The sequence below is a fragment of the Seriola lalandi genome, unplaced genomic scaffold, assembly GCF_002814215.2.
Source record: "Seriola lalandi dorsalis isolate HSWRI2012SDOR001 ecotype SW California unplaced genomic scaffold, Sedor1 jcf7180002054899, whole genome shotgun sequence".
NCBI lineage: Eukaryota > Metazoa > Chordata > Actinopteri > Carangiformes > Carangidae > Seriola > Seriola lalandi.
In genome coordinates, this window is record NW_019525451.1 from 280,958 (window position 1) to 297,209 (window position 16,252).

General features: G+C 44.2%; 2 protein-coding genes across 3 annotated transcripts in view; one reads left to right on the forward strand and one right to left on the reverse strand.

Annotated features, from left to right (window-relative positions):
* On the forward strand, nt 1-9,150 carry desmb (desmin b). Its single transcript, XM_023429828.2, has 9 exons — nt 1-611; nt 3,545-3,605; nt 4,176-4,271; nt 5,554-5,715; nt 5,935-6,060; nt 6,149-6,369; nt 6,685-6,728; nt 7,036-7,124; nt 9,001-9,150. The coding sequence occupies exons 1-9, from the start codon at nt 46-48 to the stop codon at nt 9,040-9,042; spliced, it is 1,407 nt and encodes a 468-aa protein (XP_023285596.1). The 5' UTR covers nt 1-45; the 3' UTR covers nt 9,043-9,150.
* An 804-nt stretch (nt 9,151-9,954) lies between these two features.
* Nucleotides 9,955-16,252, reverse strand: part of tmem198ab (transmembrane protein 198ab) — an 18,144-nt gene continuing 11,846 nt past the window's right edge. For both annotated transcript variants that reach the window (XM_023429829.2, XM_023429830.2), the window contains exons 2-5: nt 14,198-14,484; nt 13,528-14,109; nt 12,810-13,012; nt 9,955-12,410 (exon numbers count right to left, since the gene is read on the reverse strand). In XM_023429829.2, coding sequence (XP_023285597.1) covers nt 12,258-12,410; nt 12,810-13,012; nt 13,528-14,109; nt 14,198-14,354 — 1,095 coding nt within the window. In that variant the 5' untranslated portion in view covers nt 14,355-14,484 and the 3' untranslated portion in view covers nt 9,955-12,257. The remainder of the gene's footprint in view (nt 12,411-12,809; nt 13,013-13,527; nt 14,110-14,197; nt 14,485-16,252) is intronic.

Genomic DNA, 16,252 nt, shown 5'->3' on the forward strand with positions numbered 1-16,252 from the left:
CTCTTCTCTGCTGCAGCCCTCACCAGGATCTCTGTGTCCTCCAACATGGCCGCCTACAGCTCCTCCTCCTCCTACCGCCGCACCTTCGGCCACGGCACCTACGCCTCTCCTACCCTCAACCGCACGCTGCTGGGCCACAGCGCCGGCGGCAGCAGCGGGGGCCATGTCAGCTCCAGGGTCTATGAGGTGACCCGCAAGTCGACCCCGGCTTACCGGGTCTCCTCCGGCTACTACGGGGGCCCGATAACGTCGTCGAGGGCCTCCGTCGCACGCACCTACGCCGGCATGGGCGAGACCCTGGACTTCAGCCTGGCCGACGCCCTCAACCAGGAGTTCCTGACCACGCGGACCAACGAGAAGGTCGAGCTGCAGCACCTGAACGACCGCTTCGCCAGCTACATCGAGAAGGTGCGCTTCCTGGAGCAGCAGAACCAGGCGCTGACGGTGGAGGTGGAGCGCCTGCGCGGACGCGAGCCGACGCGCATCGCCGACCTGTACGAGGAGGAGATGAGCGAGCTGAGGAGGCAGGTGGAGATCCTGACCAATCAGAGGTCGCGCATTGATCTGGAGCGGGACAACCTCGCAGACGACCTGGACAAGCTCAAAATCAGGTGGGAGGGGCAAGAGGAGGTGTGTGTGTCTCTTTAAGAAGTTTGTGTGTGTCTCTTTAAGAAGTGTGTGTGTCTCTTTAAGAAGAAGAGTGAATGTGTGTCAACTGGTTACAATGTTACTAGTTTGTGTGTGTGTGTGTGCGTGCGTGTGTGTGCGTGTGCGTGTGTGTGTGTGCGTGCGTGTGTGTGTGTGATAATACATGGTAGAAATGTGGTGTAAATGTGGTTAGAATCCGCAGACTCTCCACCTTCAGTTTCTCTCGTGAGATCGAACATGATTCACAGCCGGAGCGAAAACGGCTAAAAAATTTGGTTGAAACAACATTTCGATATTACAGAATTTTATTTATTCACTTTATTATCCATTTATCTACTGTTTTACTCACATATTGCACTATTTTATGAACCTGTAGACTTTGGTGAAGCACAATAAACAAACTGTGATTCAGGTGTGATATAAACACTTGAGTATCATGTAATATGCAAAAACCTTTCATTTAAGAAATAATGTAGAAATAGAGGAAATACTTTCAGACCTCAGAGGGTTAAAAAATGAAAATGCTGATTTTTGGCAGCAGTTCAACATGAACACAACAACAGATCTGAATAAACACGCAGCTGATTCACAGCGGCCACATGTGATGACACACAGACGTGTGAGTATCATCATGTATCTGCTGTTTGTTGTGGTGACACAAAGTATTTTTAAACCCGAGTGCTGGTGTTTTTATTTACAGTGTAACGTAGGAAGCTGAAGCTTATGTAACAATGATGCCTGAAGCAAACACAAACTTTACCCATAGACATGTAATATATGTTCATATACTGAACTTCCATACATGAAACATATATAAAATAAAAACATATATGTAATAATTATATAAAACCTATTTGAAATTGGAGTAATTCTCCTATATTGACATTTATGTTCAGTTTATGTATGTATGATTATATATTAGACAAATTAAATTAAAAATTAAATGAATGAGAAATTACTAAGAACACATACATAATCATATAGAAATTTTAATCGTATGTCATTTTTAATATTAAAAAATCATCAGATAGATAATTGTAATATATGTACAGACCCTAACATTTATATATCGTCATACATCCAGAGGTTTTATACACACTGTGCTAATTTTGGGTTGTGAAAAGGATATAAAAATCATTTCTACATCCAAAGACGAAGGAGATTGAGGATGACTCAGTGACGCAGTGGGAGGAGAATTTAAACAAGCTGAGGTTCAGCTGGTGAGAGACTGAAGCAGAGGAATCACCTGACACAGCGAAAACTACAGCGTTACCTTTCAATCTGAGAAACAGCAAGTCAAACAAACATTACAGAAACGTATTTTTGTCCAGAGCAGAAGAAGAGGAAAGAACAACTTGAGTTATTTAAGATGATCAATATTTCCCTGTGTAGAATACTGCACACAGGAACATTCATGAAAGACATAATATGTCATTGTTCTGCATTAAAGCTCCATATCTGACACTTTTCCTGCGACGAGCAGCATCAGAGAAACTGATAATTCATCTGTGGCTAAATCCCATGATGCCTCGCTCCTTCGTGACATCACCAAACTCTTTTGTTACTGTTTTGATTGCGAGACGCTGAGTTTGGAGATTCCTGCACGACAATGAGATATTTCCATTTGATGTTATTTTACAAGATAAATAACGTCCTTTTTTAAAATACTAAACAACAGTGCATAAAGCAGGTAAATGTGCCGCCTCTTCATTAACATTTTAAAGCTAAATAACCTTATAATTCCTCTCTGATTGGTGTCACTCTGCATATAATACTTTTACTTTTTACTACTTGTTCCAAGTACATTTACTGATAAAACTTCAATCTTTGAAGGACTTTTACTTGTAACTGACTATTTTTCCATTATTTTTATGTAATTTCTACTTATAATAAAGTAATAAATCTGAAACCTTCTTTCAATACTGATTAAAATGAGGTACAATTACTCCTGTTGTAGCAACACTGATTATTAATGTAGTGGCTCTTTCATTAAGAAAAGTAAAGCTAAAGTGAAGCTTTTTAATATTTTATATGATGTGTATGTTTGAAGCCGGGACTCGCTGATCTGGGATCCTTTACTAGTCGAGGTCGTGCTGAAGTTCCTCTGAGCAACACACGAGTCGCAGACAGCGAAGACCAAATACAGATGAAGCTAAAGTCAAACACTCGTCTGCTGCTGATTTGAATGATGACTAATGTGTGTGTGTGTGTTACTGCACGAGCCTGACCAAAGTTAGAGCTCATCACACACACACACACACACACACACACCATGTTTACAGCGTCCTCTTCTATAAAAGGAGAGGAAAGAAGGATCTCTGATGATCTGTCCTTTCTCCTTCTCCCTGTGGTTTACGTCTCATGTGCCACTTTTATAGAGACTCAGCGAGGAGACAGCGCCATTTCAATTCAATATGAAATATTCACTGGAAGGTCTTTTACAGGGATTTACACAGTTCTCCCTCTTTATCTGAGGTTTTATCTCCTTTTATTGCCGTCAGGATTTTGTCCAAAGGTCGTTTTATTCAGACTCTGAATTTTCCGTCTCTTTCATTAATCTCTTTGTTTCCTCAGTTCATTCTGATTTAAAGATGTTTTTCTGGCGTCATAAATAAAACAAGCATGTGTTCACCGCTTAAGAGGATTACAATGTCATCTGGAATCACATCAATAAATGTGCTGTTTCTCTTCAGATTCTTATTAAACAGTTAAATCACGGTGGGTGTTTTTTATAATAACGTATAATAACTGTGTGTTTAGATTTCACTTCTTTCAGGGCAAAAAAAGAAAGAAATGATTCAGCGTTTGGACTTCTTGGTGGCTGCAGGTCCATAATGTTTATAGTGTCAGTGATTAATGATGGAAACTCGTTATCTGCTCCTCCCTCGTCCTCCAGACTCCAGGACGAGATTCTCCAGAAAGAGGAAGCAGAGAACAACCTGGCTGCTTTCAGGGCGGTGAGTCCTGCACATCACATGACAGTTTATATATATATACAGTTTATATACAGTTTATATATATATATGTTGTATATATATATCGACACCCTCTTAAAATAATGGCCTAAGTCATTTTTTGAGGTTTTTCAGGAAACACAAAAAACTCAACAAAAGAGTCACACTTTTGACATAGGCCATTATACAACCGGGGGTAGAATTGCATGTTCCCCTCAACTGAGGATTCAGGCGATTTTACCAGAGGTGGCCAGCATCATGAGGGGGTGATTTAGGCAAAAAAAACATTTTTGTCAAAACATGACTTAGGCCATTATTTTAGGAAGGTGACGATATATAAGTTACATTTTCTCAGAACTAGAGAAATTAAACACTGTCTTTAAATATAATAGAACAGCACTGTTAATATGAAGTCTTTACACCAGCTCCTTCTTGTAGGTTCATGCATCCACTAACAACTCGTACTTAATGAAATTTGATCAATATTTTTTCATCATACAGTTATAGTTAAAGATGCCAACTTCTAATAATAATACCATGTGTCTGATTGACTGATTGAGCGAACCTCCTCAGGACGTGGACGCCGCCACTCTGGCTCGTCTGGACCTGGAGAGACGCATCGAGACGCTGCAGGAGGAGATCGCCTTCCTGAAGAAGATCCACGAAGAGGTTCCTCCTTCTTCTTCTTCTTCTTCTTCTTCTTCTGTCTCTCTGGTCACACAGCGCTCTGTTGACAGGACATCAGCACTTTAAAGCAGCAGATCTTTGCATTACACGTGCAAATAACATTTGTTGGAGGTATTTGGTAAATTAAGGGAACAAATGATTATTTGAGGGAAGGAATTAGATTATTCACTGATGGAATTGAGGGATAAAACAAATCTCAGTAACTAACCTGCCACTTCTACCTGTGTCCTGTCTGTCTGTTAGCATCTGCTGTTACATCTGTGTGTGTGTGTGTGTGTGTGTGTGTGTGTGTGTGTGTGTGTGTGAGAGAGGCTTGGTGAAGTACAGCTACAGTTTCAGCGTGTGTGTTGGCAGCGGGCCCGAGCAGAGCTGCAGCAGATGTCTGGCTAAAATTACTCTGTGTACCAGCAGTGGACGTCAACTGTGTCTGAACAGCAGAGGCTTGTCAGCTTAGATACGCGTGTGTGTGTGTGTGTGTGTGTGTGTGTGTGTGTGTGTGTGTGTGTGTGTGTTTGCTACATGACGCCAAAGCCAAGCGGTTGCTGTGGCATTAGTAGAGTGATTACTGGTGTTTTAGAGGGCTGATATCAGATGGTCGACCACCAGTGCGTCACCAGGAGTGATGCAGCTCAAGTGCCTCACGACCACGAGATGTTGGACTGACAACATCAAATCAAAAAAGCAGAGCGAGATAAAGTTGATTAAAAGTAAATTTAAAGGAGCTTTATTAAAGTTTTTGCTGTTGCTACATAGCTAACGTTAGCAACAGCAGCTGTTAGAGCGATGTGAGCTCAGCATCAGACTTCTTCTCCTGCGGTGAAGTTAGCATGCTAACCAGACGTAGCGCTGCTCAGAGGACGTGTTCACAACAAGCCGCTGCTCTGATCACTTTGATTCTGCTTCATTTAGCATTGAATTAGCTTGTTTTCATGTGTACAAGGTGGTGCAGTTTTTTTCAGGTAGTCCTTAAATGCATCACACAGTAGCTGCCTCATTTAGCGCCGTACAAACAGAGGAAGTAGTCGAAGTATCCTGGGATTTAATTTGATAAAACATGGAGTATTGATGCTCGCAATTGAGACGATTAGCAATTAGCTTTTTAGGATGTTAGCTCCTGGCTCTTAGGATGTTATTAATGGTTGCCATGGTTATTAGTAATTGGTTGCTACTTCCATTCCCACCTGGACATGTACACACACAGGTTTAACCCCACTCTGACCTGACCTCCCTCCTCCTCCTCCTCCTCCTCCTCCTCCTCTTGCAGGAGATCCGTGAGCTGCAGACCCAGATGCAGGAGAGTCAGGTCCAGATCCAGATGGACATGTCCAAGCCAGACCTGACGGCGGCGCTGAGGGACATCAGAGCCCAGTACGAAGGCATCGCCGCCAAGAACATCTCCGAGGCCGAGGACTGGTATAAATCCAAGGTGAGAGAGAGACACACGGTTTTATAATGATTATTATTATTATTATTATTATTATTATTAATATTACTTCGTCGTCACAAAGCTGCTCAACAGTGATGTCACAGTGTCCTGGAGTACGCCTGTACATCACCAGAGGTCAGCAGAAACAAGATTTAAAGGTGACCTATCAGTGATGACAATAGCAGCAAAACACCTGAACTTTGACCTTTGACCCTGCAGGTGTCCGACCTGAACCAGGCGGTGAGCAAGAACAACGAGGCACTGAAGCAGGCCCGGCAGGAGACCATGGAGTTCAGACACCAGATCCAGTCCTACACCTGCGAGATCGACTCACTCAAAGGCAACGTACGTCTCTCACACACACACACACACACACACACACACACACACACACTTTATAATCTAGCTCACCTCTTCCCTTTAACAAATCCAGAACGAGTCCCTGATGAGGCAGATGAGGGAGATGGAGGAGCGTCACGGACGCGAGGCCGGCGGTTTCCAGGACAACATCGCCCGGCTGGAGGCGGAGATCGCCAACATGAAGGACGAGATGGCGCGTCACCTCCGCGAATACCAGGACCTGCTCAACGTCAAGATGGCGCTGGACGTGGAGATCGCCACCTACAGGAAGCTGCTGGAAGGAGAGGAGAGCAGGTGACTCAAATTAAACAGCTGCACCAGATTGTTTTATATTTAACAAGCACAAAAAGCCTAAAAGATTAAAGTTAAAGTCAAGGCCTCTAATAATTAAATAAATTCTGATAAATTAAAATGAGTTAATAATGTGTGATAACTTGTTTGTGGAAAATTCCTGAAACTAAATAGATGAACTCATTTCAAATTGAAGACTAGATTTATTATTAATTTCCTGTTTTAATTGTGTGATTTTGTGTAAGTATAAAGGGTTTGATCGTAGAAGGTGTGTAAGAGTTAAATTAGCATTGATTTAAATTTGTTCTGTCCCTGCAGGATTGCCTTGCCTGTGCAGACCTACTCCACCCTGAGCTTCCGAGGTACGACCATATCCACTGTTACCTGAACACACCACTAGAGGACACACGCCTCTGTAACCAGCACATGGTCCGGAGTCTGTGACCCACAAGATAGTTCACCTGCACGTGTTTTTACAGCTGATTTATAGAGTTTTACATGATACATGGCATTATACCAACATTAGTGCATCAGAGGCGAAATGTGAGACATTAACAACAGCTAATTAGAATGTAAAAAGTTTAAATATGATATAAAATGTTGTGTAAAATGACACGTTGATGCTGATGATGATATTAATGTTGACGTTTTCTGTCTGTGTTGAAACAGAGACCAGCCCTGAACACCAGCAGCGAACCTCTGAGATGCATTCAAAGAAAACCGTTCTCATCAAGACCATCGAGACCCGCGACGGAGAGGTAACACACACACACACACACACACACACACACTTAGGAAATCTGGATCTGATATTTAATATTTGTTGTTACAAAACTGTTACAGAGGCTTTGTTTTATTTTGAAAAATGTCTGAAAATAAAAGTTATCTCATCTTTTAATAATCTAGTGAAATTAAACTGCCACTGTGGGTCGACAAGCGACACTTTAAAGAACTCGATTGTTCACATATTGATTTGTTTAATCCATTAGTTCTGATCCTAAACTAATGGGTTCATGTCTGCAGTGATCAATATTCAGACTGGGTCACTGTTCACTTTTTGTTTATTCTGCCCTGAACAGACAAAGAGTCTCATACTGTGGAAAAACACAATCTACATCTAATTTTTTGAAGTGGAGGGAGATAACAGCTCATATATATAAAGCTATACCTATAATTTCTGCTAATTTTCAAGCTAACTCAACTCATGACCTTTGACCTCTGCAGAATATCAGTAAATCATGATCTGTGAGGATTCAGCTGCATGACATTGTGGTGCCTTTTTTTTTTCATCTCATTCAGAAGGAATTTGTGATTCTTCCAAGTAAACACATCAACACATGCAACAACTGGTTCAGCTAAACCGCACCGCATTCCCACTGCACAGCATTCCCACGCACAGCATTCTGGGAAAACATGCTTTAACAAGTCGGGGCTGCAGCTTTATCAATAAAGAAACAACAGTTTGGCTCGGCCCACGTGCAGAATGCTGGGATTTTATCTCTTTGAAAAGAAGAAAGTATTTCAACACATTAAAACTTGCAGCTTATCAAATCATTTTTATCTGTGTGCAAATCCTGAAAAACTTATTTTCTTAGTACAAGTGCCAAACCAACAGAAATCAACTTGTTTTGAAAATGTCCCAGACATGAGGGCCTTTATCTTCAAAGAGGGAAGAATGAGGGAGGTCGCTGCTCTATGGTTAAAAAGGAAAAAGTTATTTTAAATATGAAATTCAGAAAATAGTCAAAAATGGGGAAGAATTTGAAATAATAAAACAGCAAGTTAGTTTGGCCTCAGGTCAACTTTCTTCTACTCCATTAGATGGCGGCTAGAACATAAACAAAGGCTAATTTAAACCCACAGTCACCAACAGAGGTGGTACAAAGATCATATGATCATCTTTTTGGGTAGAATCCACGAGCTTTCTCATCATCTGCATTCTGGTTCCGCTCTGATTTTATTCTGAAAGTCCTAACCGGAAGTTGTGACTCATATCTTTCCGCTGCCTTGACGCTTCCAAAGAGCCTCAATATATAAACTATATTTCTATCTCTGAGCTCGTTCATCCACAGTCACATATTATGCGTTTCCGACTGATTTACTGAACGTTTGTCAAACTAGCTACGTAACCTTTGGAACTGCCTTTCAGAATCTTTCAGAATAAAAGCTCACAATAGCTTGAAATAAAGCGTTGCTGCAAAAAACAAAAAAAACAACATTAAAGAGGACGTACTAAATTAACATCTTAACGCAATGCTGTACGTCACCAGCTAAAGCCTGCCGTTACACCGTCGCCTAGCAACCTTGACTACGACGTAATTTTTTAAACAAAATCTTGAGGTTTTAACAGTTGGGCCGTTAGCTGCTGAACTGAGCTGAAACATAATACTTACATTTAAAAATGTAATCCTCAGGCTGTCTGTCGGCTTTCATTACCGTTACCATTAGCACAATGAATCTTGGGATAGGTAAGGAAGGCCGCATTTAATGGGACAGTCTAGTCGCGCCGTTGTGACGCAATCAGTCTTCAAACGCAGCCGCCAAAGGAACCTGGGCAGGTTTACCTCCGTATAAAACAGTCCACAGTGTCACACTCACTCACTCACGTGTCTTTAATGTGTTTCCGTCCTCCAGGTCGTCAGCGAGTCGACGCAGCACCAGCATGACATCATGTAATCACCTGCAGAAGAAGAGAGGAGAACCTTCCCAAACAACAACAAAACAAACAACAACAACAACAAAAAAAAGATGCACAAATAAAACTCAGCAAAAAGACTTTACAAACTCATCTTTACTGTTCTTGTTTGAAAGTTATCAGGGTTTATTTATCTGTGCCTTCAAACATGTTACTGCACTTCAAAAAAATCTCCATGTTATCACGTGTTTTCTGTAATTAAATGATGGATTTTTCTACGGATTCTTCTCAGTAGAAATCAGATTATTTCAGTGTCTCTACATTAAAATAAGAGAATATAAAGTTGGTGAAGAAAAGAACTTGATTACAGACGTGATGCGATGGAGATTTTTGCAGTGCATCGCCAAAATATTCAATTTGTGCATCTGAAAGAGGTAAAAGCATTTCTAAATAACACAATCTGACGCTGCCTTTCACTTCACACTCTGCAATTTAAAGTTAAATGTCACAGGAAATCTGCAGCTGAGCAAATCCTCTGCTTTAACGTCTCAGTTTATGACCATTTTATTTAAATCACTAAAGTGTCAGAAATGCAGTAAACACATTCTTCTCTTGGCACATCTGGTGCTTTTCCTCAAGGTCAGGGTGACTGTTGTTGTCCAATCAGGAGCTGCTGGAGAACGAGGTGGACTGTATGTGCCTGTGTTTGTCCTTATCAACAGGGGGATGTGGAGAAAAAGGAGAAGATGGAGGAGGAAGATTAAAAGGCGTCTGGAGATGAAGCGAGAGATAGAGGGAGAGGTTGTGCGAGGTAGAAAAGAAGCAGAGAGAGAGAGGGAGGGAGGGGGGGGTGTGACTTTCAGATAATATTCGCTAATAAAAGTGAAGTGGATTAATGTCACAGCTGATTGATGTCCATGTCCTTGTGTGAAAAGAGGAGTCTGACACGTTGGTGGTTTACAGGCCCATAGGAACACATGCTTTAATAATCATAGTCATAATCAGTTTAAATAAAGCATGGAGTTACTGGCCCACAGTGAAGACATTGCACTCTCCTTTACACAAATAAATAAATCAGCAAATAAATACATCCCACAGGAAAAGAACATGTCGCACAAAAGAAAAAGAAAAAGGTTTAAATTAAAAGAGAAAATGTAGAAATAACAAAAAGAAAGAAGAAGAAGTTAGTAAGTGCTGTGTTTTATGTACAAGTTTCACATCGATGCACGTGAGAAGGTGGGAGGCAAAACGAAGCCACGCGGGGCGGAGCAGAGAGGGATGGAGGGGTGCGATCATGCATTTCAGTTCACCGCGGAAGAATAAAAATGTAACCCCCCCCCTCCCCCCGCCGCACATTTGTCTGCTTTTCCTTTAATTAAAAAAAACAAAAGGTAAAGATGTTTACAAAGCTTTCACATCCTCAGTGTCCCCGAATAAAGAAAATCAATGCACATGATGGGAGGAGGCCACGAGTCCGCTGTCCTCACTCTGACCCTCTGAGACTTATTTACACTGACACCTGTTATTGAAGGTGCGTTCAAGGAGGCGCATTTAATTATAATTATTTATTTTTTTTAAATGGTCACATTGTGGCGGGAAATTTGCTTTATTGCTTTACAGCACAGAAGAAGAAGAAGAAGGTGCTGGTCTGTCAGAGCACATGGAGATAAAAACGTGGCCGTGTCCCGGTTCGGACGCTGCATCTGAAGACAGATTACGTCACAGTGATGCGACTAGACTGTCCCGAAGGCTCCTACAAATGTGGCCTTCGTTTCCAGGGCAACCTATCCCAAGATTCATTGCGTGCCTGTAGTTAAAAATAATAAGGCAGCAAAAGACAAAGTACCTTACAACTGTGAAAACCAAAGGCCTTAAAGCCTCAAGTTTTTGTGTTTTTCTTCTTCTTGGTAAAAACCATTATGCTCCACGGAGAGATACTGTATATATACTGATTTTAATTTCAGTTAAACTTTAAATTTTAATCCACAAATTTCCTCCTAAGTTTGTTTCTGGATTATTTTATGGCTCAAAACAGGAAGAAGGTGCCGTCCTGCCTCCTCACCGGAGCTGATGACAGATGATGGAGAGAGTGCAACAACATGAATACAGCCGACAGTCTGCACTGCAGTGGAAATGTTAAATAATCTCAGACATATGTTTTTTTCTCTGCACATGAAAATCTTAAAATCCTCCTCCATGTGTGTCGGGCGACTCTCATGAGGTGCCAGTGTAAATATGACTCGCCAGCAAATCCTCCTCACATATCCAGGCATCTGTGAAGACAACGAGCCAACCACACGCCATGTTTTATACCCTGCTTGTTGTAGCCCCCCACCCCCCTCCCTCCTTTAAAAAAATCTTCCAGTGATCACACTTAATGTAAAAACAAGCCATCGATGGGAGATCTGCCAGTAACCCCCCTCCTGATGCTGTTGGTACAGTCCACGGAGGGGCAAGGCACCCGTTAAAACAGACTCCCCAGCCTTCAGAGAGAAGTGCTGCATCGTCCAGCACCAAGGATGACCAGGGTTCCCCCCTTTAAAAACAACAGTAAAGAGGATTGTTGTAGTCCGGATGGCACAGAGAGCGAATGAAGGATCCCAGTTTGCATCGAAGGGCCCCTCCTTCCCTTTAGACGAACGCCGTCGGGTCGTTAAGAGGCTGAGGATCTAGTTTCTTCAGCGTCAGCAGTAGAAACAGCTGAACCAGGGCAAAGTCGTATTTTGATTTTGTGTACGATGCCTGTGTTTGAACCTGAGGCGAGTCTGAAGCTCCGATCCCTGATGTGGTTTTGGCTTGAGATGGTGACTGACAGGTCGGTGCTGCTTCGGGTTTCCACGTGTGTGTGTGTGTGTGTGTGTGTGTGTGTGTGTGTGTGTGTGTGTGTGTGTGTGTAAGTGCATGCATGCATGTGTGCATCTGAATCTACGGAGAGACAGTGAAAAGAGGTCGAACAGACCTCTGCACCGCACTGACTCTCCAGCAGGCATCCACCAGGAGAGCAGAGCCTCATGATCTAAAACTGAATTAGTAAAGGGTTAAACGTGTTGCATTGTGGGTAAATCCAGCCCTCAACATATTCATTCTAATCCTCTTAGGGGTGGAGGCTAAACCCAGATTGTATTTAAACCTAGAATCTTTGCATTTAAACCCAGTGGTGGTTTGTTCTCGTACAGGCGTGGCCGACACCCCGCCCGGGTGGTGATTGTAGAGTCATGTTTCTCTCCCTGGTTTGTGGTGTGCTCAGGAGAGGTGGTCAGACCCGTAGCGAAGGTCCTGCTGCCCCAGCGAGGGGCGCCGTGGAGCCGCAGTCATATCCAACATCCACCACGGCGTGGGGTCCTCCAACCAGCCGCCCCGGGAAGGGCTGCGCCTGCACCTGCCGGTCTCTGAAGCTCTGGATGTAGCTCTGGGAAGAGAGACAGTTTGATTCACACACGGATCTGAACTCTGTAAAAAACGATTCATCTCTTCATCAGCTTCAAAATCTACTCGACTCACGTCTGGATCAACGGACAGAAACCAACCAGGATCACCTCCTTGTGGTCGTCTGCCTCCGACACGCTTTTTACTCATAATTGCTGTGTATTGGCTAAAAGGTGTTTTGTGAGGTCACCGTGACCTTGACCTTCGACCCCCAAAATCTAATCAGTTCATCCTTGATTCCTACTGAATGTTTGTGCTAAATTTGTTCTGTCAAGGCGTTACTGAGATATCGAATGAGTCCGACAACCTGAAAACAATATGGCCGCCGGCTCGGAGGAATAAAAACGGCCCCAAACAAAACTACGTCATTAAGGTTCCTCACCGGTGACAGGACGTCGGTGTCGTAGCGGCGGATGGGGTTGGGCTTGCGGCGGTAGGCGGGCTCTGCGTGGAGCTGCTTGGCCTGGTGGTGATGGTGGGAGGAGGAGCCATGCTGCTGCTTCTTCTTCTTCTTGTTGCGGAAGCGGTCGTCTCGCTGACGGATCCGCATCACCTGCATCCTCCTCTGCTGCCGGCTGATGATCACTGCGGCACAGAAGCTCTGATTGGATTCATGCCTGACTTCCTCTCTACAGCTGATCAGTGAACACTCATTCTGCTCTAATCAAACTTTCCAGCAGCAGCTGGTGAAACGCTCAAACATCAGTCATGTGATACAGTCAGGTGACAGGAAGCAAACGATGTGGAACACCTTCAGTTTTCTACTTAAGGAAGGTTAAGGTTTAATATCTCCTTAGCTGAGGGAGTTACTTAAGACTGTTGCAGTTAAGGAACGAAGTCACCAATCATCATCATCATCATCATCATCATCATCATCATCATCATTTTTGTGATTCCTTAAGAGAAGGAGAAAACTTTAAACACTTCAGTGAACACGAGGGAAACTCAAGGAAGAAACTAAAGGGTGTTTGGTGCAACTGGTTTTCTTACTCATCACAAAACCATTTCCCATCATGCCGTGCACACGCAGCTTTATGCTTTTAAAACAGTATAATAATGCGACTGGTGTAAAGTTTCAGAGAAGCACCGGTTTTCCTCACCCTTGGTGTGGGAGTATCCCTCCGCGGTCACCTTCCACTGCACCATGACACCCAGCAGGGTGAGGGCAGGCCACACCCCCAGCACCACCCACGTCAGCCAACACACAGGCTTGCCGGGCGCCGCTTTCATCCGCTCGTACATGTACAACACGAGGGCGAAGAGCTCCACGAAGTAGTCCAACGCCACGGTGATGACGGCCGCGCCGAACACCGCCGTGGACAGCGTGGTGAAGAGCCGCTGCCACTGCAGGGTGAGCACGGCGAACAGCATGCCCAGGCCAAGCAGCACGCCCAGGGGCACCCAGACGGAGCGCGGCGGGCTGTCGGAAAGCTCCTCCATGCCCACCAGGGTGGCCACGGCCACCAGCAGGCCCAGCAGCAGGCCCACCATAAAGAGGCCCACGCTGCGAACCAGCATGGTGACCAGGCCGCAGAGCGTGCCGATGCCCAGGCCGATGCCCACCGAGGCCTCCACGCTCAGCTGGGTGTCCAGCACGCGCTCCTTGTAGCAGAGCATGAAGATGACGACGGAGCCGAACATCAGGCCCGTCAGGAACATCACCGCTTTGAAGCAGCGGTAGCCTGAAAGAAGACGAGGAAACACGACACCGTCAACAGAGCTGGAACTGGACGAGCGAAGGGAACCTCTTTACATCAGTTTGTGACTCACCAAAGAAGCAGTAAATGATGCCGAACAGGCAGCACATGGAGCACACCACGGAGGGAACCACCTTGTAGCGGCCGGCCGAGTCCTCGCAGCCGTCCAGCCGCTCGGGGCTCAGCTCCTGGTCGGACTGGGCCAGCAGCGTCTCCAGGGAGGTCGTCATGGCGAACAGGAGGAGAGAGACGGAGGGAGAGAGGAGGCGGAGAGGAGCGATGGAGGAGGAGATGAGGTGATCAGGTGGGAGGCGAGGGACAGGGGAGGCTACGGAGCGCTGTCCAGCCGCATGGTTTCACCTGTGGACAGAGAAGAAGAAAACTTTCAAAATAAGTTTCCTGTTACACTAAATCTCCATAAGAATTAAAGTCAAGATGTTAAAGCTCCATATTTCCCACTTCCTGTGTTTTATTTTGAAGTGTTGATCCATAAGAAGATATATTTGTGGTTTTAAGAACCAAAAACCATCTCAGTGTAGTTTATATCTCCTTCGTTGTGACATCACAAAGTTGCAGAAGTCCTGACGGCTGGTTTTAAGGCTCAGTTTCTGAATACAGGCTGTGTGCATTTCTCTGTGATACTTTCACAGTATTAATATAGAAGCTAGAGCTGATCTATAATCACACTACACATGGACACAGACCTTTACACTGGAGGAGCTCTAAGATTGTGAGGTTGGTGGTGCGTTCAAGAAAGCTCCGACAATCAAGACAAAAAACTTCCAGCTTTATAATGTAAGAAACGATTATAATAAAACAAGATCTCTGCATGTTGGAATTAAACCGAACAGAAATCACTGTAAAAATTAAAGTCTGTCTGATTTAAACAAAATGAGCTCAACCATGAAAAACCAGCAGCATCATCCGCAGGATCAACATCAGCGCCAGCAACAAAAACCCCTTAATAACGTGCTGCAGTATAAAACAGATTTTGTTTAGTGTCCACACACACACACACACACACACACACACACACACACACACACACACAGTGTGGCATCCCCCTGATGGCGGAAACAGTGGATGATAATAATAGCTCAGATAACAGCGGGTGTTGGTGCCGGGTGGACGGGGGCGATCAGAGCCTGGCGTTTGATCATGAGGCGTTTAAGGAGAACGAGGAGCGTCGTCCTGCAGGCCGCTCGAGCACAAAGCAAACACATCACTGTGTCCCTACTTCCTGAGAGAGGTCTGTGTGTCTCTTATTCGTCTCTCTTTGGTTCACAAGTTGCCTCCGCTCACATTGTACTCACCCTTCCCTCCTTCCCTCCCTCCCTCCCTCGTTTCCTCTCCTGCAGCCTCATCTGTATTCCAGTGATGTCTTTTGTCCAAAGCAGCTGACTTTCTCCTTCTTCTTCTGTGTTATTCAGCATCTTTGTGTGTGTGTGTCTCCTTGTCACTCAACACACGCCACATAGAGGAAACTTGACTGTGTGGGATTATAGAACTCGGCCATTAATCTCATTTTATTTTCGAATATGATTTTTATCTTCCAACGATTATGAAACCCCCCCCCCCCACAAAAACCATCCCACCATCCACTTCCTGGTTACGTTAGCGACATACGAAGGAGCCCCTCAGAAATCTTTTAACTTATACTGTGTATAACTGGAAAAACTACATTTTTGTTGTGAAATCTGTTTTTTACTTTATGTTTTACAGTTTTTTTTTTTAAAGCTCATTAAATGCAGAATGAATAATCGTGATTTGGATTTTTGCCGTAGTGGAGCAGCCCTTTGGTTTGATATGGCATTTTATTCTTAAAGATCATGAAACTGTTGAGTGCTGGTTGGGACGTGGATTTACTGCAGCCGGCCGGATGATGAGTAAAAAATATTCTATAAAACACACAGTGCTGCAGAAAACTCAGACACCTTCAAACTCTCCAGGATTTTCAAGACCTTTCAAGGAGACGCTGAGCTGCTGGACTGGACCGATCCGAGGAGGACGCTAACTCTTTGTCTTTCACCTCCTCCTCCTCCCTCTCTTCCTCCTCCTCCTCCCTCCCCTCCTCCCCTCCCCTCCTCCTCCCCTCTCCTCCTCGGGGTGAGTTGAGTCCAGCTGTGGA

What these genes read in the sequence shown, in the direction of transcription:
- desmb (XM_023429828.2), top strand. Translation starts at nt 46, where the DNA reads ATGGCCGCCTACAGCTCCTCCTCCTCCTACCGCCGCACCTTCGGCCAC. An exon ending in CTGGAAGGAGAGGAGAGCAG is followed by an intron (nt 6,370 to 6,684) that starts GTGACTCAAATT and finishes CTGTCCCTGCAG; the next exon opens with GATTGCCTTGCCTGTGCAGA. An exon ending in TCGAGACCCGCGACGGAGAG is followed by an intron (nt 7,125 to 9,000) that starts GTAACACACACA and finishes TCCGTCCTCCAG; the next exon opens with GTCGTCAGCGAGTCGACGCA.